This window comes from Monodelphis domestica, chromosome X, assembly GCF_027887165.1.
Source record: "Monodelphis domestica isolate mMonDom1 chromosome X, mMonDom1.pri, whole genome shotgun sequence".
Lineage (NCBI taxonomy): Eukaryota > Metazoa > Chordata > Mammalia > Didelphimorphia > Didelphidae > Monodelphis > Monodelphis domestica.
In genome coordinates this window covers 75,755,931-75,777,033 of record NC_077235.1, presented here as the reverse complement: position 1 = coordinate 75,777,033, position 21,103 = coordinate 75,755,931, and the positions used below count along the sequence as shown (strand labels likewise).

General features: G+C 53.7%; 2 protein-coding genes across 5 annotated transcripts in view; one reads left to right on the top strand and one right to left on the bottom strand.

The window, feature by feature from the left end:
• Window positions 1-9,641: 9,641 nt before the first annotated feature.
• On the bottom strand, window positions 9,642-16,951 carry LOC130456156 (fizzy-related protein homolog). Its single transcript, XM_056809608.1, has 4 exons — window positions 16,813-16,951; window positions 13,083-13,236; window positions 11,982-12,117; window positions 9,642-11,552 (listed from the first exon to the last, which is right to left on the bottom strand). The coding sequence occupies exon 4, from the start codon at window positions 11,150-11,152 to the stop codon at window positions 9,752-9,754; it is 1,401 nt and encodes a 466-aa protein (XP_056665586.1). The 5' UTR covers window positions 11,153-11,552; window positions 11,982-12,117; window positions 13,083-13,236; window positions 16,813-16,951; the 3' UTR covers window positions 9,642-9,751.
• Window positions 12,301-21,103, top strand: part of LOC130456157 (uncharacterized protein C8orf48 homolog) — a 103,016-nt gene continuing 94,213 nt past the window's right edge. The window contains exon 1 of one of the 4 annotated variants that reach the window (XM_056809614.1): window positions 12,301-12,470. Coding sequence is in view for 3 of the 4 variants with exons in the window: in XM_056809612.1 (XP_056665590.1) it covers window positions 18,239-18,533 (295 nt within the window). In the remaining variant the exon portion in view is untranslated. Of the gene's footprint in view, window positions 12,471-18,226; window positions 18,534-21,103 lie in introns of those variants that run through there. The other 3 variants (XM_056809612.1, XM_056809610.1, XM_056809609.1) reach the window with 3 other exon arrangements.

The following is a 21,103-nucleotide window of genomic DNA, read 5'->3' as shown; positions in this document are numbered from 1 at the left end:
CCTTGGGATTGTGGGGGGGGGGTGGTGGGGGGGGGATGGGGACAACTGGGGGAGGGGACAGGGGTTGCAGGCTACAGGCGACCTTGCCTGCCCTTCCATTCGGATGGGCTGCCCTGGAAGCTGAGGCCCACTGGGCCCAACCTTCCCCTGTGTAAATGTGAAGGATTTCACGGCAGCTGGAGGAAGAGGACTCTGTAAGGCCTGAGAATGGGACGCCCTTTCAGGCTCTCCTCTAGGCCTGGCCTACCAACCCACCAAGAAAGCTCTGCTCCACCCTGGCTCAAGAGAGGCTTTGAGCTGCTGCCCAGAGCAGTAGAGGTGGGGAAGATGGGTGCTAGTGGTGGTGGGATTGGGGGCGGCTGCTATTCCTTTTTTTGAAGAGATGACGATGTGTTGAGATGGATTTTCTACCAAAGCCAAGAAGGTCTTTCCAAATATTCTTTTCGGTGGCAAGAGAAAGGCAGAGAGGGGAGCATGCTTCCACCTGACCCTCACCAGGGGGCCACTTGTCTAGTCCTAACCAGCCTTGGGATTGGCTGCTGAAGCCTGGGAGTCGCAGGGAGCCCTCAGCCCTGTGACTGTGGGGAAGTCCATCTGATTGCTGGGGTGGGGTGGGGTGGGGTGGGGTGGGGTGGGGTGGGGTGGGGATGGGCCAGTCCCACTGCTTTTGCTGGGGAAAAAAACATCCATGCGTGTCTGCAGAGGTCGCCACGTGTATATACGCATATGGCGATGCATGTGCGTATACACACTTGTGTGATAGGTGTTTCGTGGGGGAGGGCGGTGGAATGATCAAAACCAAATTTTGCCTTGTTCCTGGCCAGAACCCTAGATGCTTCGGGAAAGGAGGCAGATGCCAACGGGCTCACTAGCGGATGCTAAATCCACCTCGTGAGTGGGGAAACCAAGAAACTTTGGTTAACTCTAGGACGTTGCTGGGTCTGGAGACGGCTTTGGAGAGTCGGGGAATGTCCCTCCCTAGAGCTCACAACAGGCCAGGCCACTGAATGGGAGGCTGATGCCATATGCTGCATCTGAGGGAGGAGAGTATATATGGAGCCCAGGGGGGAAGACGTTGATGTAAATCGACCAAACTGGCATTAAACCAAGTGGAACTTGAAAACCAAAGGTGCCTTTCTTTCCCTAGCCCCTCCGACGCCGAATATTCCCATCTTTTGCCAAATCTTGGCCAGTGGATGGATGAATGAGTGAGGGCCATAGCATCTCCTCAGTGCTTGCTCTGTACAGAGCATCGGAGAAGGACAGAAAGAGAAGGACTTTGCTCTGCAGCAATAGCTCACCCAGAATTGGGGAAGAAAACACATGCAGGGGAGTTCAGATGGTAAGGTGGATGGTTAAGGCCCAGGGGTCCTCAGGTTACAGCCTACAGGCCAGATGGCAGTGCTGTGGGAGTGTGGGGCCAGAGAGTAAGGTCCAGTGGGATGGGGAGCCCCATGAAGGCCACACTTGTTACCCGAAGGAGTGCGGTTGGGACTCTCCCTGCTAGTCGGGGCACTGCGTCCAACTTACAGGGTATGTGCAGGGCGTTGGTGGGGTGTCTTGAGATGCCTGGGCCACCCCTTTGGGCCGGGTGACAGCGAGCCTGAGGGCCGCCATGGAGAAAAGGCTCCGGTTTCCCTCAGATGGGGTAGAGTCGGCCCTGGTAGTTCAGAGGGGAGAGTCCCGCCATGATTTTGAAACAAGTAGGGAACATTAGTTGAATGCGTGTGTGCTTGATTGGCTTTCCTTCAGCATCTGCTCACCTTCTCCCGCGACCTTTTGGAGATTTGGACCCCATAGCTGCTGAATAAAGTATAGGACAGAAAAAGAGCATATTGTGGCTCACTGCTTCCTTTTGGACCGACCTAATGAGACCTTCCCTGTTTTGCTGGTTGTTCACATTTCCCTCTTACTGGTGATTTGGTGCTTTCTTCCATTGGCTTAACAATGAGCACATTTTCTTTTTAGAGCTTTTTCGTCACATCCTTTGACAACTTGCCCTATGGAGAACAGCTCTTGGTGTCATTTATGTTTATTCCTTTTATGCCTCGATCTTCTAATGCACAACCACCTCTCCAATTCGCCTTCTCCATACTTAGAGGAATTGGATAGCTCAGGTTTTAGACCTATGGGATTGGGGGTCCATTGAGACAAACTGTGTAATGTGCTCTCCTGGTGGCAAGTTCACTCATTAACTCACTGGGCCTACCAAGCTCCCCTAGCAAACCCTTAAACACTGCCCCTGCCTGTTTTGCCCACTTCCTCTGCTCTCACTTCTCGGACCCGCACAATGTTTTCTGACCCATCCCACTCAAATCAAGCTGCTGTCTTCAAGGTTGTCAGTGATCCCGTCCTAGCTCTTGGCCTTTTTCTCAGTGCTCATCCTTAGTGGCCTCTTTTCAGTGTTTTGATCATCCTGTGTTGATGCTTTCTACTTTCCGGGGTTTTCTGCCATTTCTGAATCTTTAACCAGAGCACACTCCCTCACTGCTGTGTCTTTAACTTAAGCCATGTCATGGGATTCCTTTCTCTCTCTCTCTCTCTCTCTCTCTCTCTCTCTCTCTCTCTCTCTCTCTCTCTCTCTCTCCTCTCTCTCTCTCCTCATCTGTTCCTATAGGCCCATGATGGTGAACCTATGGCACACGTGCCCCGAAAGGCACACAGAGACCTCTCTGTGGGTATGCCTGCAGTCCTTTTTTTTTCACTTGAAAGCCAGAGGGACTAGGAGCAGAGTTGTTCCCCTCCCCCTTTCCATGCACTTGAGGACATTCCTCACTTCCCCTACCCCTCTACCCAGCAGCCCAATGGGAGCACTTCTTCCTTCCTTCCCCTGTCTGGGACAAGGAGAGGAGGGTGAGGTGGGGGGGCATGATGTGGTACTCAATCTCTCAAGGGAGTGGGTGGGCATGGCACTCACTTTGGGGGGGGTTTGGGACGGGTCCCGGCACCCCTTCTCTAAAAGGTTCACCATCACTGCTATAGCGTCATTTATCTCTATGCAGAGAATCCCCACATGCTTAATGTCCAGCCCTGCTACTCCATTCCTACATCACAAACTGCCTGTTGGACGTGCCTAATTGGATATCTTGTGATCATCTTAAATTTATCATATCCCAAATAGAACTTGGTGTCTGTCTTGGCACTCCCATCCTTCCTGTCACTCAGGTTCACAACCTCAGACTCATCCTGGAATTCTTGTTTGCCTCACCTTGTCATTTCCACCCTCACAAGGGGTGTGCTGGAGTCAGCCGATGGTTAAATTTTCAAAGAGTTTCTAAGGTATTGGGATTCATTGTTCTTTAAACGATTCTGGTGAGTCCATCTGGCCCTGGCGGCTTCCTTAGGGAATTCATTGATGGCTTGTTCAATTTTTTATTCAGAAATGATTGCTCCATTTTCAGTGACTATTTACATCTTGCAAATCAGCAAAAGCTACAAACGCAGTCCTGATGAATTCTTTTGTCAATTTCTAGACACAGGAGGGATGGGAACATGTTAAAATGCAGGTGAAATGTGAAAGTGTGCACTTGGTGCATTTTTTAGGAGTGCTGGTTGTTAAGCCATTACCAGCACACTCCTCCTTACCCATCTCCTCCTATCCCTTAATAATTTCATGAAAGGAATAAATTAATTATTCATATTAATAATTAATTGAATGGATGGATTAAGATTGTTTTTCACAATAATTGATCAATTGAATGGAATAAATTAAGTTTAATATCCATAATTAGTTGATTGACCGAATGAAATGAAATATATTATTTATATTAATGATCAATTCAATGAAATAAATTATTTTTAAAATTCATACTAGTGATTTGATAATATAATTAAATCATTTATTTTTATTATTCACAATAACATCAAATTCATTAAAATAAATTATTTGTTATTCATATTATTAATTTACTAATTTAATGAAATAAATGGATTTTATTCTTCACATTAACGATTAGTTGATTCAATGAGATAAATGCTTTTTATTATTCATCTTAATAATGAATGAATTTAAGGAAACAAATTATTTTTACTATTCATAATAACAATTAATTTAATGAAATAAATTAATTTAGTACTTGTATCAGTAACTGATCTGTTTAATGAAATAAATTCATTTATTATTCTTTTAATAATTGATTAATTCAATGAAAGAAATTATTTTTATTATTCATATTAATCAGCAGTTACTATGTTGGCCCTATGTGTTTGAAGCCATTTTCTAATGTGATTTCTATCAGAACAATTCATGTGGGAAGTCAGGGGACCAGAAAGTCATTCGGAGGTGTTGGAGGCCAAGACCCAGGGAGCTCTTGTGGGGGTTGGGGATTTCTCAGAAATGGGGTTTGGGATGTACTCTGGCAAGAATGATGTGTTCCAGCATGTTCTGACATGTCAATGACCTCTAAGTTTCTATTCTTCACATCAAGAGTGACCCCTGTAAGGGATCATCGGCAATGTCATTGGTCCTCTTCAACAATGAAGGAGAAAAAACAACAATGAGATGAAAATGGCAGCTCCTTCACCTGGCACTGAAGGCCTTCCACAATGAAGCGGTTAATGAGCATTAGGTGACAACTTTGTGCCAGGAACTATGGCAGCAACCAAGGACGATGTCAAGACAATGATAAAGCAGTACCTGCCCTCACGGAGTTCACACTTGTTCAAAAAGTGTCCCATACATAGATAAAGAAATAGTCAATATATTCAAAGACAATCCAGGGTAATTGGGGGGATGAGGCATTAGTTGGGGGAACAGGAGTAGCTCTGATGGGAGTTTGTAGAAGGTAGGGCTTGGACTAAAGCTTGAAAGAAGTCAGAGGAGAGGAGAAAAAGAAATCGAAGGATGGGGGCCAGAGATGGGAAATATAATGCCCCGTGTAAGTAATAAAGAGTCTGCTTTGGAGGGACTGAAGAGTATGAATGTGCAATCAGCCTGGTGAGGTCGGCTAGAGCCACACTGGAGAGAACTCTGAAGAATCCTGCCCCTTCTGTTTTCTACTAGCAGTGACACTGGCTTTTCTGCCCTCATGATGCTCATTCTTGCTCCTTTCCTTTCTTCAGCCTTTGCATTGGCTGGCCTTCAATTGGCTCCAAGTCAGAACAGTGGTAATGGCTAGGCAATGAGGGGTAAGTGACTTGCCCAGGGTCACACTGCTGGGAAGTGCCTGAGGCCAGATTTGAACCCAGGACCTCCAATCTCTAGGCCTGGCTCTCAATCCACTGAGCTACCCAACTGCCCTCATGTATCTTGTTTCTACTTAGCTTTCTGTATGCTGTTTCCACCATTAGAATGAAAACTTATCGAGGGAAGGGACGGTGTTTTTGCCTTTCTTTGTATTTACCCTGCACTTAGCCATAATGCCTGGCATATGGCAGGCATTGGTTGGCTGACTTCAGTCAAAGGAGTTTGCATTTTATGCCAAAGGCAAGAGGGAGCTACTAGAATTTGGGCAGAGGAGTTCTATGATGAGACTTGTACTTTAGGAACATCACTTCAGCTGTTGTGTGGAATACACACACACACATATGTGAAGAGGAAAGAGACTTGAGAGAAGCACAATACTTGGGTGCTTAATGAATGTTACTGGCTGACTGCTGAGGAGATGGGTAAGGAGGAGTGTGCTGGTAATGGCTTAACAACCAGCACTCCTAAAAAATGCACCAAGTGCACACTTTCACATTTCACCTGCATTTTAACATGTTCCCATCCCTCCTGTGTCTAGAAATTGACAAAAGAATTCATCAGGACTGCGTTTGTAGCTTTTGCTGATTTGCAAGATGTAAATAGTCACTGAAAATGGAGCAATCATTTCTGAATAAAAAATTGAACAAGCCATCAATGAATTCCCTAAGGAAGCCGCCAGGGCCAGATGGACTCACCAGAATCGTTTAAAGAACAATGAATCCCAATACCTTAGAAACTCTTTGAAAATTTAACCATCGGCTGACTCCAGCACACCCCTTGTGAGGGTGGAAATGACAAGGTGAGGCAAACAAGAATTCCAGGATGAGTCTGAGGTTGTGAACCTGAGTGACAGGAAGGATGGGAGTGCCAAGACAGACACCAAGTTCTATTTGGGATATGATAAATTTAAGATGATCACAAGATATCCAATTAGGCACGTCCAACAGGCAGTTTGTGATGTAGGAATGGAGTAGCAGGGCTGGACATTAAGCATGTGGGGATTCTCTGCATAGAGATAAATGACGCTATAGCAGTGATGGTGAACCTTTTAGAGAAGGGGTGCCGGGACCCGTCCCAAACCCCCCCCAAAGTGAGTGCCATGCCCACCCACTCCCTTGAGAGATTGAGTACCACATCATGCCCCCCCACCTCACCCTCCTCTCCTTGTCCCAGACAGGGGAAGGAAGGAAGAAGTGCTCCCATTGGGCTGCTGGGTAGAGGGGTAGGGGAAGTGAGGAATGTCCTCAAGTGCATGGAAAGGGGGAGGGGAACAACTCTGCTCCTAGTCCCTCTGGCTTTCAAGTGAAAAAAAAAGGACTGCAGGCATACCCACAGAGAGGTCTCTGTGTGCCTTTCGGGGCACGTGTGCCATAGGTTCACCATCATGGGCCTATAGGAACAGATGAGGAGAGAGAGAGAGGAGAGAGAGAGAGAGAGAGAGAGAGAGAGAGAGAGAGAGAGAGAGAGAGAGAGAGAAAGGAAATCCCATGACATGGCTTAAGTTAAAGACACAGCAGTGAGGGAGTGTGCTCTGGTTAAAGATTCAGAAATGGCAGAAAACCCCGGAAAGTAGAAAGCATCAACACAGGATGATCAAACACTGAAAAGAGGCCACTAAGGATGAGCACTGAGAAAAAGGCCAAGAGCTAGGACGGGATCACTGACAACCTTGAAGACAGCAGCTTGATTTGAGTGGGATGGGTCAGAAAACATTGTGCGGGTCCGAGAAGTGAGAGCAGAGGAAGTGGGCAAAACAGGCAGGGGCAGTGTTGGTTAAGGGTTTGCTAGGGGAGCTTGGTAGGCCCAGTGAGTTAATGAGTGAACTTGCCACCAGGAGAGCACATTACACAGTTTGTCTCAATGGACCCCCAATCCCATAGGTCTAAAACCTGAGCTATCCAATTCCTCTAAGTATGGAGAAGGCGAATTGGAGAGGTGGTTGTGCATTAGAAGATCGAGGCATAAAAGGAATAAACATAAATGACACCAAGAGCTGTTCTCCATAGGGCAAGTTGTCAAAGGATGTGACGAAAAAGCTCTAAAAAGAAAATGTGCTCATTGTTAAGCCAATGGAAGAAAGCACCAAATCACCAGTAAGAGGGAAATGTGAACAACCAGCAAAACAGGGAAGGTCTCATTAGGTCGGTCCAAAAGGAAGCAGTGAGCCACAATATGCTCTTTTTCTGTCCTATACTTTATTCAGCAGCTATGGGGTCCAAATCTCCAAAAGGTCGCGGGAGAAGGTGAGCAGATGCTGAAGGAAAGCCAATCAAGCACACACGCATTCAACTAATGTTCCCTACTTGTTTCAAAATCATGGCGGGACTCTCCCCTCTGAACTACCAGGGCCGACTCTACCCCATCTGAGGGAAACCGGAGCCTTTTCTCCATGGCGGCCCTCAGGCTCGCTGTCACCCGGCCCAAAGGGGTGGCCCAGGCATCTCAAGACACCCCACCAACGCCCTGCACATACCCTGTAAGTTGGACGCAGTGCCCCGACTAGCAGGGAGAGTCCCAACCGCACTCCTTCGGGTAACAAGTGTGGCCTTCATGGGGCTCCCCATCCCACTGGACCTTACTCTCTGGCCCCACACTCCCACAGCACTGCCATCTGGCCTGTAGGCTGTAACCTGAGGACCCCTGGGCCTTAACCATCCACCTTACCATCTGAACTCCCCTGCATGTGTTTTCTTCCCCAATTCTGGGTGAGCTATTGCTGCAGAGCAAAGTCCTTCTCTTTCTGTCCTTCTCCGATGCTCTGTACAGAGCAAGCACTGAGGAGATGCTATGGCCCTCACTCATTCATCCATCCACTGGCCAAGATTTGGCAAAAGATGGGAATATTCGGCGTCGGAGGGGCTAGGGAAAGAAAGGCACCTTTGGTTTTCAAGTTCCACTTGGTTTAATGCCAGTTTGGTCGATTTACATCAACGTCTTCCCCCCTGGGCTCCATATATACTCTCCTCCCTCAGATGCAGCATATGGCATCAGCCTCCCATTCAGTGGCCTGGCCTGTTGTGAGCTCTAGGGAGGGACATTCCCCGACTCTCCAAAGCCGTCTCCAGACCCAGCAACGTCCTAGAGTTAACCAAAGTTTCTTGGTTTCCCCACTCACGAGGTGGATTTAGCATCCGCTAGTGAGCCCGTTGGCATCTGCCTCCTTTCCCGAAGCATCTAGGGTTCTGGCCAGGAACAAGGCAAAATTTGGTTTTGATCATTCCACCGCCCTCCCCCACGAAACACCTATCACACAAGTGTGTATACGCACATGCATCGCCATATGCGTATATACACGTGGCGACCTCTGCAGACACGCATGGATGTTTTTTTCCCCAGCAAAAGCAGTGGGACTGGCCCATCCCCACCCCACCCCACCCCACCCCACCCCACCCCACCCCACCCCAGCAATCAGATGGACTTCCCCACAGTCACAGGGCTGAGGGCTCCCTGCGACTCCCAGGCTTCAGCAGCCAATCCCAAGGCTGGTTAGGACTAGACAAGTGGCCCCTGGTGAGGGTCAGGTGGAAGCATGCTCCCCTCTCTGCCTTTCTCTTGCCACCGAAAAGAATATTTGGAAAGACCTTCTTGGCTTTGGTAGAAAATCCATCTCAACACATCGTCATCTCTTCAAAAAAAGGAATAGCAGCCGCCCCCAATCCCACCACCACTAGCACCCATCTTCCCCACCTCTACTGCTCTGGGCAGCAGCTCAAAGCCTCTCTTGAGCCAGGGTGGAGCAGAGCTTTCTTGGTGGGTTGGTAGGCCAGGCCTAGAGGAGAGCCTGAAAGGGCGTCCCATTCTCAGGCCTTACAGAGTCCTCTTCCTCCAGCTGCCGTGAAATCCTTCACATTTACACAGGGGAAGGTTGGGCCCAGTGGGCCTCAGCTTCCAGGGCAGCCCATCCGAATGGAAGGGCAGGCAAGGTCGCCTGTAGCCTGCAACCCCTGTCCCCTCCCCCAGTTGTCCCCATCCCCCCCCACCACCCCCCCCCCACAATCCCAAGGATGAAGCCAGCTTTGTTTGTCTGTTCCCAGAGACGGGGCAGAGCACAAGGAGGAAGCCCGTTCTCAGGGTTGGCGGGTTCTGGCCACAGTGCTCTAGTCCAGTAGGTGAAATGCAGATTGTACCCCTCCCTGCACCCCAGTTTGGCTCTTTCTTCTACTTGCCCTCCAGCAAGAATAGGCTCTTAAACTTGGAGTATTTCCCCTCAGTCCTGCCTGTGCCTGCCCCCAATATTTATTATTCAGTCCCATCCCCAACCCCATGATGAACAATGACCTGGAAGGCAGGTTTCTCCAGATCCACCCCCTCACCCCCCACCCCCCCACCCCCCACCCCCCTCACCACTCACCCCCCTCACCATCCCCCCACCCCCCACCCCCCTCACCACTCACCCCCCTCACCACCCACCCACCCCCCACCCCCCCACCCCCCACCCCCCACCCCCCACCCCTCCTTTCCCATTCTGACAGCTGGTCATTGGGGTTCCTTCCGCACAAGCTGCTCCGAGTCAGTGGTGTTCTCCCCGACTGGCCCGGAGTGGTCTCAGCGTGTGGGGTTGGGCGGTTACCGGATACGGGTGAAGAGGTCGAGGGTGGACTCGGATGGTCTGGACGGATGGGTTTTGTTAAAAACTTCCCAGAGTCTGAGAGTCTCATCCGCAGCCCCTGTAGCTATGACCTGTCCATCGGGAGACACGGTCAGATGCGAGACTGGGCAGGTGTGGCCCGTGAGCTTGTTGGCTTGTGCCAGGGAGGGGTATTTCCAGATGGCGATCTGGTTTTCCGGGGAGCCGTGGGTGCTCACCAGCTCGTTGGTGTGTCTGGACCAGGCCAGGTTGCCCACCTGAGAACCTGTATGGATGCTCTGGAGGATCTGATTGGTCAGCGTGTTCCAGAAAAGGATGGCGCAGTCGGCCTGGCAGCCACCAGACGCTAGGAGGCCATGCTGATGGGGAGACCAGGCGATGGCCTTCACGGCCGCCTTGTGGCCAGTGTGCTGCTGGACAGGCTTTGGACTGGCCGGCGTCCAGAGCACGACCGTATTGTCCTTGCCGCTGGAGGCCAGCAGCCTGCGGTTCGTGGACCACTCGAGCCCACACACCTCACCGCTGTGGCCTTGGAGGCAGCGCCGAGACTGCATGGCCCGGGTGCGGAGGTCCCTCTGGAGGATCAGCTTGTCACGGCTCCCAGAAGAAATCTGGTCGGCATTCCAGGCCAGCACGCTGACTCTGGAGCTGTGCTTGTTCAGCACGCACACTCGCCTCTCGGCTACAACGTCCCAGACATGCACAAACCCTTTCTGCGTGCCCACGGCTAGCAAAATGCCCCGCTGAGACCAGCACACCGAGGTCACGGAATCTCCCTCCACTGACAGGTCACATACCCTCACCACCTGGCATGTGGCGGCATGCCATAGGAAAACAGAAGTACCCAGGCCCACAGAGATGATGTTGAGGGAAGACCAGTCTAGTAGGTTCAGGCAGAAGTTGTCTTGCAGCTCCGGGGCCTCGAGGATTTTGAAAGGCTTTGCGGAGATGCTCTTCGGGGTCTTCTTTTGCGACGCCAGTAAGGCCTGGCTTTTGCTGCTGATGGATGACATGCCATGAGAGGAGGCTGCACGGACCGCGTCAGGTCTCCACCAGCCCTCAGTGCTAGGGCTATACACAAAGAGATCCTCCTTCTCTGGGCTGCAAGGCTGGGGAAGCCTTTGCCCCCTCCCCTTGACATTCTGGACTCTCTCAATGCCGACCCCCAGCAGCTCATTATCCAGCAAGGCAGAGTAGATTGGGCTGTTGCCCGATGTGGCCTGTCTGGATGGCCACTTCTCCTTCAGGGATTTCTCAGAGTCTTGCGTCCTATGGAATTTCAGGTCCCAGTTGGCTGCGCTTCGGGACGGGATGAAACGGTCTCCGTGCTTGCCTGGGGAGGACCGTGAAGAACCATACTCCGTCAGACTCCAGCTCATCTTGGCTCCCCTGGTAAGAGATAGTCAGATGTCCTGGGATGTCGTGGAGCTTTTTCAGCTCCTGGGGCGTCAGCCTGGGCTGGGAGAGGCCAGGCCACAGCCTTTGGTGAAGTCAAGTCAGGCACGGGGCTAGCCCCTGATGACAGTCGTCTGTGGGAGGAACGGAAGGACAGGCACTCACACAGAGCCTCTCTGGATGTCAGTCAGTGGTAGAGATGCCTTTTGCGGTGGTGGTGGGAGCAGCGCGTAGGTGAGACGAGTCCGGGTCGCTCAGGAGCTCAGGGCCTAGATCTGTGAGGGGCTAGTGCCAACGAGAGTCTGGGAGGGTGGGCCTCTCTTGCCCAATCTTGGTCAGTGAAGACGCTGGCTGTGGGACCCAGGGAACGGTTCAGTCCTGGGCCTGGGGAGAATGACCAAGGTCAGTGTGGGAGGAAATGCCTTTTGCCATCTAGGTGGGGGTGGGGGTGGGGGACGAGGCAGGGCTAGTGTGGCCTGGGACCTTGCCTTTTGCCTCTTTTGCCGACCCCAGTGCCGAGCAAGGGGCCTGGCACATCCTAGGCACTTTGTAAACATTTCCAGATTGGTGCATCCATGGGTTGCTCGACGGCCAAGGTCACTCTGGGAAGACTGGGCCAAGAGGGGAAGGGGACTGGCACTGACTCCCACCCAGGGCTTGGATCCCCAAGGGATGTTGGCCAAGGTCAATCTGGGAGGAGATTCCAGGATGGACTCCTGTCAGGGAAGAAGGGGTGTTGGGGGCTGGCTTGGAATCTGGGCCAGGGGAGTCATGGGTTGAAAGGGAACACGGGTCCAAGAGGAAACATCTTACTGGATCTCGGTCTCAGGAGAATGGCTTAAAGTCAAGCTGAAAGAAGACACCTTTGGAATCTCGGTTCCAGGCTAGACTAGAAAGATGGAGAGATGCACAGTCACGGTCCACTGGTGTTCTCACGTCAGATTGGGGTCTGTGAAGGAGACACATGTCTTCTTGGGTTCTCAGAAGAGTGGGGAGCACGGGATCAGATAGGAAGAGGGCCAGTGGCCAAAGGCAGGGTAGGAGGAGAGGTCTGTGCTAATCTCATCAAGGGCAAGGCTGGGGCAGGACAGCCTTTGGCTCAGTGCCTGGACTCAAGAGGGCCAAAGAGCAAGATCAGTCTGTGGAGAGGTGCCTTTCAGGATCTCCATCAGGAGAGAAGGAGGGCAGCTGCTGCTTCAGCCTCAAGACCCAGGAGTGCAGGCCCTGCATGCGAAAGGGCCAAAGCCTGAGGTCACTCCGAGGAGAGAAGAGTTCCCTAGGGCCTGTGGTCAAGTCTGAGAGGTAAGGTCTTTGCTAGTCTCCAAACTGAGGCGGGGTCGGTTGCCTCAGACCCCGGGGGCCTGGGTCTAGAAGGGCCAAAATCTGGAGGAAGCTCCTTACTAGATGTCTGTCTGGGCAGAACTAGGGCAGAAGACTGAAAGGACCTCTAGGCAGGCACCCCTGGGGCCACTGGTGACTGTCTCCCTGCATATAAGGTGGGTGTATGGAAGAGAAGGCTTTCTGTCTCTGAGATCAGCAAGGTGCCTTTGCATTCGGGGTCTGGACGCGGGAGGGCCAAAGACCAAGGTCTGGGAGGAGGCACCTCACCTGACCTCAGTGGGGGACAGGATGGCCAAGGTCAGTCCGGGAGGAGGCGCCCCAGGGGAATCTGGGTCTGGGGTAGATGGTCGAGGTCATTCGGGGAGGCAAAGGATCAGGGGATCATCTCCGCCAGGGCACAAGCCTGGGGAGATGGCCAGACAAGCCCTCAGGTGCCAACTGTGCTCTTCCAGCAGATGTGGGTCTGGGGCTTTGGGGTGGGGGAGGGAGGCTTGTGGGGCACAGCTGGCTTTCTGCCCTCATCAGCAGGGCAGCTTTGGATGTGGGGCCTGGATGTGGGAGGGAGTGTCTTACCTGGTCTCAGGAGAGGTGGTGGGAGAAGTGGCCCAGGTTCCTTTGGGAAGAAGAGGTGCCTCAGGGGATCTCAGGCAAGGCACCAAAGAAGAGAAAGCTGGTACTTGCAGCCAGGTACTTGCAGGCCACCAGTGCTCTCCCTGCAGTTGTGATCCTGGAGAGGAGACAGATATATGGTGATAATTCACGAGAACTTGGCCTTGAGGCCCAGACCGAGGAGGTCCAAAGGCCAAGGTGTGAGAGGAAATGCCTCAGGAGATCTGGGGCTGGGGAGGACAGCCAAGGGCCACTCCTGCCCCCCCCCCTGCCCCCGCCTCGGCCACACACAAGGATGCTCGTGCCCCGGATCTTGCCATCCACCCCAAGTGCACCATGCAAGTCTCTTGGCTTTCCACCTCTCCCCCTGCCTTCCCTTAGCCTACTCCATTCTTTGTCCACATCTCCAGTCCCCTGACCCCTCGGTACCCTCTCAGGCCATCTCCCTAGCTCTCATCACACTCTGTTCTTCTCTTCATCTTGACCTCTTGGACAACCAGTTCAACTCTACAATGTGGTCCTCTGTGGCATTCTTGGCCTCCTTTATCATATCACCAATGACTCCCTTGCCAAGCCCCAGTCTTGACTCACTCCCACCACGTGGGCCTCTGCCTTCACTCTTTCATATGTGCTCCTGAAGGAACTTGGGGGACATTTTCTGCATGGGTTCACTACAGAGTTCCGTTACAAGATCTCAACTGCTCCCTCACTGCCACTGAGCAATCCTACTCGACCTCCCTTATAGCTCACTGTCCCCTTCTCCACTGTGGCCCTCCCAAATGTCCTCATCCCTCCTCAGTCCTCCCTCAGCTCCCCTTCACCCCAGTCCCTGGGCAGAGGCCTCGGGCCCCTCTTTTGCTGATAAAATGGAGGCCGTTGGCTGTGAACTCCCCATTTTCTCACTCTTTCTTGATTCCCATCACTCAGATTCCTTCTGCCACTCTCTCCTGCTTCACTCCTGTCTCACACAGCCTGACTCCTCACCAAGGCTAAGCCACTACTTGGCCAAATGATCCCATTCGATCCCGTCTCCTCCAACAGATTGCCCCCTCCGGCCTCCCTACTCCATCATCGCTTGTCTTCAAGCTCCCCCTGGCCACTGGCTACTTCCCTTCTGCCCCCGGCAATGCTCAAGAACTTCTCCCTCCATCCTTCCATGCCCACTGAGCACGAGGGGCTACCTCTTGTGCCCTTTGTGCCCAGTCTCGCAGAGGAGCCCATCTTCCCTCACTTCCTCTCTTCTCCCTCACTTCTTAAGCCGCCCCAGCGCGGCTCCTGGCTTCAACATGCCACAGGATCTGCTCGCTCCGGAGTTACTCCGGATCCTCCCTTCACGGCCTCATCCGAGAACATCGATGAAGCAAGCGCCTAGGACGTGCCAGGGCTGGGCTAAGTTCTGGGGATACCCTTCATGAGCAGAAAGAGGCTCTGCCATCTAGAGGCTGAGACAAAACACCAAAAGGAGGCTGGCCTGGGGTGAGGGAAGGGGGACAGCATCTTGATCTGTGGAGCTGGAACCAGACAGAGCAACAGTCACAAAGCCCAGCGGTCTCAGAGTCCAGTTTCTGCCTTCTCTAACGGAAGACATGGGGAACAGTTGAGACTCAGCTCAAAGGGGAGAAGCTACTGGCAGCAGCTCTGTGGAGTTGGACCAGGGGAGGCCTCATCTCCAATCCAATGGCCTTTCCTCCTCCAACTTCCCACAGCCTTTGACCCCACCTGCCACACTCTTCCCTTTGTTACTCTCTTCTCAAAGATCCTGGTGTCCCCCCCTCCCCCAGCCTCTCAGACCCCACTTCTTCTCAGTCTCCTTGGCTGGCTCCCCTTCCAGGACACAGCTCGTGAGTCTGGAGTGTCCCAGAGTACCTCCTCGGCCCTTTCCTCAGGACTATTTCGCTTGCTCGCCTCCTCGGCTCTCATGGATTGAATGGCCATCTGGATGATGGCCACTCTCAGATGTGCCTATCCTGCTCTCACCTCTCTGCTGCCTTCTGATCTGCCCTGGCCAAGTAAGAGCCTTTCAGACATCTCAAAGTGGACATCCGAAAGACAGCCGAGGCGAGCCGAGCCTCAGTGTGTCCCAGACAGATCTCATTGCCCCAAGGCCTGCCCACCTCCTCCCCTCCCTCTGGCTCTTTCCAGTCCTCCAGGCTGCCAGCCTAGGTGTCCCCCTCGCTCCCTCACTAGCTCTCAGCCCCTCCTGGCCATGGATGGCTGGTCTCTTGTCACCTCGCTCCCCTGTGCCCTCTTCTCCTCTGACAGGGCCACCACTCACGAGTTAGTGTAGACTCTCCCCACCTCACACCAGGACTAGCCCAACAGCTGCTGGTGGGCTGGTCTCCCTCAAGCCTCTCTCTCTCCCCTGTGGCCCATCCTCCATTCAGTCATCAAACTAACTGTCCCTCAATCGACTCCCTTCATTCCCTAGGCCCTCCGGGATCCATGAACACCTCTTCTTTGGCATTCAGAGCAGCTTCCTGTCCTAGGCCTAGGCCCCCTCGCTCCCAAACACCCCTCCTGCCTTCCTAGATTTGACTCTCCACCTTGTCCTCTTCTGACCAGTGACACTGACCTCCTCCCCCCTGTTCTAGCGACAAGACCCTCCCTCCCTCCAGCTCCCAGCTCTAGACAGTTTGGCTGGCTGGCTGGCTCCCATGCCTGGTGTCTCCTGGCTCTCCTGGCTTCCTTCTTCCCTCCTTCCTTACCGCCTTCTTCCCTTCCTGCCCCCCTCCCTCCTTCCCTTCCTACCTACCTTCTTCCTTCCTGTTTTTCTTCCTTCCTGTTTTCCTTCCTTCCTTCCTGTCTGCCTGCATTCCTTCCTGCCTGCCTGCATTCCTTCCTGCCTACCCGCCTGCATTCCTTCCTGCCTGCCCGCCTTCCTTCCTTCACCTTATTCTGGTTGGGAGGACCAAGGTCCCAGTGACATGAGATACCCTTGGGATCCCACTTCGGGGCAAAAGCCTGGATAGCGGGAGAACCGGGCACTCTGGGGCATGGATCTGTGGAGCCCCCAGCTTTCTGTTGGACCCTGAGGACTTTAGGCTTGGGACTGGAGACAGGGTGGCCAAAGACTGGGGTCTGGGACCAGAGAGACTCTTTATTGGATCCCAGCCTGGGGTCAAGGGCCAAGGTCAGTGTTGGGGTAGATGGGACTGACTCTAAAGGATCTCAGTGCAGAGGAGAATAGCCCAAGATGGCACAGGAGAGGAGGATCTGGACAGCTAGAGACTGGCCCAAGGCATCCTGGGGAGAGCAAGAAGGCCCCCAGGGAGGCGGGCAGTGTAGCAAGGGAGGCCTGTGTCCAGGAACCTCGAGGTGGGGAAAATGTCCAAGGTCCACACAGGGGAAGAGCTGTGTCACGGATGCCTGGCCAAGGTGAGTGTGGAGGAAGAGGAGCCCCACAGCAGGTTGCAGGTCTGGGGACAGTGGCCAAGGTCAGGGAGGGGCAGGAGGGGCAGGAGGTCAATGTCGGGCCAGAGGCCAAAGGGGTAAGTGAGGGGCCTGGGGACAATGGCTCAGCTGGGATGGGCGCCAGCTCTGGACACTCCCTGAGCACTCACGGGTCTTCTGGCTGCTGTGGACATGCATGGCAGAGGGTCAAGACCAAGGCATCCAAGGTCCTGGAGGAGTGGCCCAACCAGGTCTCAGTCCCACACCCTGAAGCAAAAGGCCCCCAGGCAATAGCTCCGCCCACCACAATGGCTGCTGCTGCTGCTGCTGCTGCTACTGCTGCTGCTGCTGCTGCTGCTCCTGCCTCTGCTCCAGCCTCTGCTCCAGCCTCTGCTGCTCCCCCTGCGGCTCCTTCTGTGGCTCCCGCTGCTCCTGCTGCTGGGGTAAGAGAGCAGGGCAGGAAGACTCCAGGAGCTGATGAAGGGGCAAGGAAGCACAGAGAGCAGAACAATGTTCCCCAGGAGCAAAAGGGAATCACGGAGGGCATGCAGGAGAGGAGACTAGCAAGAGAGTTACCCTCTGGGAGGAGAGAAGGGGGGAGCAAGAGGGGAGGAGAGGGTGAGAGAGGGGCGGGAAGGGTGATTAGGGGAGGGGAGAGGAGTGGAGCTGAGGGGAAAGGTGGGTCGAGCGGGGAGAGGAGGGGAAGTGGTGGGAGGAGAGGAGAGGCGAAGAGAGGGGGGGCAGAGGGGAAAGTTGGGGAGGAGCACAGGGGAGAGGTGGGCGGGGGTGTTTATGGGAGGAGAGGAGAGGGGAAGAGGAGGGCAGAGGTGGGGAGGAGAGGGGTCGTCATGGAGGAGGGGAGAGGGGAGGGGTCGCCATGGGAGGAGAGCGGGGCACACAGCGGAGTCCTGTGTATATTTATTGCTCGCAACCAAGTTTACGATGGGGGGGGAAAGTGCCGAAAATGCGTCTCCCTGCCTCCTAGGCAGAAGGAGGCGAGGGGCTCGGCCCGGGGCATCCACCGGCTGGCCACTCCATTCAAGGGGTGGCAGTCTGGGCTGAACTCCTTGACCCGCCTTTCCCCACTCCTTCCCCCCCTCTAGTTCTCGTTCTTTCCGACAAGCAATAATATCGCTCTGGGCAGCTAAGGGGGGCTGTCCGGGCAAGGACAAGAGACGGGGTCCTGCGAGAAGGGGATGCCCAAGCGCAGTCTCTTAGTAGAGGCGGCGGCATCTGCCCAGCTAGGTGTCTGGGGAGAGACACGAAACCCGGGAGAGCAGAAGCGACTTCAGAGCTTTGTCTTTAAGTGTCTGCCTGTCAAGTGCATGCTTGGTGGAGCTCGCTTTGGAGGCAGTGCTCCCTTTGTGGGTAGCGGCACGCGCGCGCGCGCGCGGCAGGGCTCGGGGTTTCAGGGAGCCAAAGAGTGAGAGGGAAAGGAGATGTCCCCTGTCGCACTGCTCAGGCTGCCCCGCAGGACGAGTCCTGGCTGAGGTCAAGCATGGGTGCAGAGCAGAGGGACCTCTGAGGGAGAGGGGTTCGCCACAGTACTGGGGGCCTCGGGTCCGCAGCGGGTGGTTACGGTTGGGTCCCGAGGCCCCCTGTCCCTCAATCCGCCCCGCCCCCGGACAAACCCCTCCCAGAGGCGTTCCATTCTGTGCTGTGGGGCTGCTGGGCCATCGTTTGCGCTGGCAAAGCGGGAAAGGGCGCTCGGTTTTGCAGGACGGCCTTCAATGGTGGCTCTGCAGGGCACTTCTTCACAGGTCATGGCTGCCCTCTGTGTGCCATCCCCAGGCGGTCCTGCAGTGCCCCGGGACGTCCTGGGGAGAGGGGAGGCCACAGCTTGGTCTTCTCTCCAAAGGAGCACAACAGGCAGCATCCCCGTCTCCCAGCTCCAGCCTCAGCCCATCCGCACCCCCACCCCAGCCCTGCCCTGGATTCTTCCAGCAGAAGCGGGGCGAGATAGGAAAGCTGCTCCCCAGTGGCCAGGGCACTGTAAGGAGGCTGCTGCCAAGGTCCAGCCCAGAAGTAAGTGCTCTAAGATGGACGTGGCCACAGAGAGCACCTGGGGGGGGGGCAGTGGGGAGGGCTGTGAGCCTCCTGGGAGATAGCCTAGGGAAGATCCTTGGCCCCTCTTCAAGAGCGATGGCAGCTCTTCCTCTTGGGAAGCTGGTTTGGATAGCCCAGATGGGATGTCAGGGTCTTGGGCCTTCTGCCAAGCACTCCCTCAGCCCCCCCCCCCCCTCCACTCACCAGTCTGCTCTCCCAGTAGCCTTCTCGACTCCCTCTCCTGCCTTCATTAAAGCCCTTCCCTTTGCAGGGCCCCCTCCACTCCTGCTCCCCCTTTGCCTGCAGAAAGGGGAGGGGCTGACAACTTCCTCTAGGTGGAGCAGTGCAGGACCTGCTGCTCACCACCTTGTCCCCGGGATGCAAAAGGGCTCTCCTGGGCCCACGCTGCCCTTGCTCCGACTGGTTTGACGTTGCCTTCCTCTTCTTGAGGTCCTTGGGGAGTGCCATTTCCCTCCAAAGGAACATCATGGAATCTCTTGGCCTGGCTGGCTCCGCGTGTATGCTAGCTGGTGCCAGAGAGCCTAATTGGGGGTGGCGCTTGTTACACACATCCAGACGGCGGGTGGCTCTGGGACTTAGACGATCCCCCAGGTCTCCTGGCTGGGAATAGGTAATAGATACGTGCAGGGCGCCCTCTGGCCCCAGCGAATACAAGACCTTGGCTGGGCAGCAGTGAAGAGCTGCTGTACTGGCCACGTTGAGCCAGGAGGCGCTGTGAGAGCTGAGATGGAGAGAGAGAGAGAGAGTCTGTGGCAAATGGGCGTCCAAGTTCCCATCCCCTACAGGTGGCCCCCAAGGGTCAGGTGGCTCTGGGTGAGAATGGAGGCAGGGAGGTCAGGAACCAATGCCATGCAATGATCCAGGCCCAGCTGAGCTCCCTTATCAAAGGTCTCACCCATCTCTCCTGCATGATTTGGGAGTCCATTTCGAACAGGGTGCCAGGTGGGGGAAATGTGGGTGGGGGGAGATGCAACCAGGGCAGCCAGGGGCCTTCCTGGATCCAGGAGTCCTTTTCCAGTGCTTGTTGGTGTGGGTGGCAGCTGAAACAGGTCCCAGGGGGAGGACTGGGTGCATTTCTCCTGAGCCTTTGGTGGCTGGTGAGGATGGGTGGGCAACATCCTCTTTTCACCAGCTCTCAACGGCCCTTCTCCCTTCTTTCCTTTTGTAACGATTATGTTTTGGAATTCTGAGCTTTGCCAGCAGCAAAGAAGAAATGAGTATTTCCCCCAGACAGAGTAGAAGAGAAAAGGAGAATTTTGCACAGGCTACCCGTGCAAGGAGGTACCAGGGCTCGCTTTTCCCTCTAGGTGTGATTCTTTTAAGGCAAGTATTTTCCCATTCGTGTAGCTTTCCTCCAATGCCCCTTCACTTGGCAAATCTGACCCCAGAGAAAGGTTTCAGTGTAGCAGCTCGGTGGCCCAGGGTAGAGAGAGCACTGGAGCCAGAGGCAGGAAGGTCAGCCTCAGGTATTTTCCAGCTGTGTGATGTTGGGCAAGTCCCTGACTCTCGTTCCCTCAGCTGTAAAATGGGACCATGAGAAGCTCACACCCATTAGCCATGTTTGAAAACGCATTCCTCTTTCTGCTTTGGGAGTTTATCACTTCTCAGTCAGGAGGCAAGTGGTGGGCTTCGTCTTCCTTCTGGACCGTGGTTCACCGGGGTTCAAAATCTGATCAGATCAGCATTCTAAAGCCCTTCAAAGGTACTTTTCTCTCTAAAGTTGCTTTTTCTCATTGACATTTTCTTTTCGGTTCAGTTCTACCTTCTCTCCTTCTCAATCCACCCTTATACCACCCTCTTCCCTACTTTGAGAAACAAAGAAGAAAAACAAAAACTCGTTTCAATCCTGTGTGGTTAAGCAAAGCAGCTAGCCACATTGACTAGGTCCAAGAAACCCAAACCGATTCCTCATCTGGACTCGGAGCCCATCACCTGTGACTCTGGAGGTGAGTAACACATTGAGTCATGACTCTTCTGACGATGGGGGTGGCCATTGAGCTGGCCAGAGATTTTAAGTCTTTCCGGGTGCTTTGTCTATCAAGTATTCTTGTCATTGTCGAACTAGTTCTCCTGGCTCTACTCACTTCACTTTGCATCAGCTCAGACAATCTTCCCAAGTTTCTCTGAAACCACCCTCTTCATCCCCTTTAGCACAATAGTATTCCATCACCTTCATGTCCCATAACTTCTTCAGGCATTCCCCAGTTGATGGGCAGGACCTTCACTTCCAGTCCTTTGCCACCACCACAAAAAAAAAAAAAAAATATATATATATATATATACATATATATATATATATATATTTGCTGCAGTAAATATTTGTGTACATCCAGTTCCTTCTCCTCTTTTTTCATTCTCTTTGGGTATGGATGGAGTAGTGGCATCCCTGGGTCCATTGGTAGGCACGGTGCCACCGCTCTGGGGGCATGGTTCCAAATTCCTTTCCAGAGTGGCCAAATCAGTTCCCAGTTCTACCTGCAGGGTATGAAAGTGCCCCTTTCCCCCTAGTCCATCCATAAGTTTTCATT

Excerpts from the sequence above, each read along its gene's own strand:
- LOC130456156 (XM_056809608.1), bottom strand. The coding sequence starts at position 11,152 with ATGAGCTGGAGTCTGACGGAGTATGGTTCTTCACGGTCCTCCCCAGGC.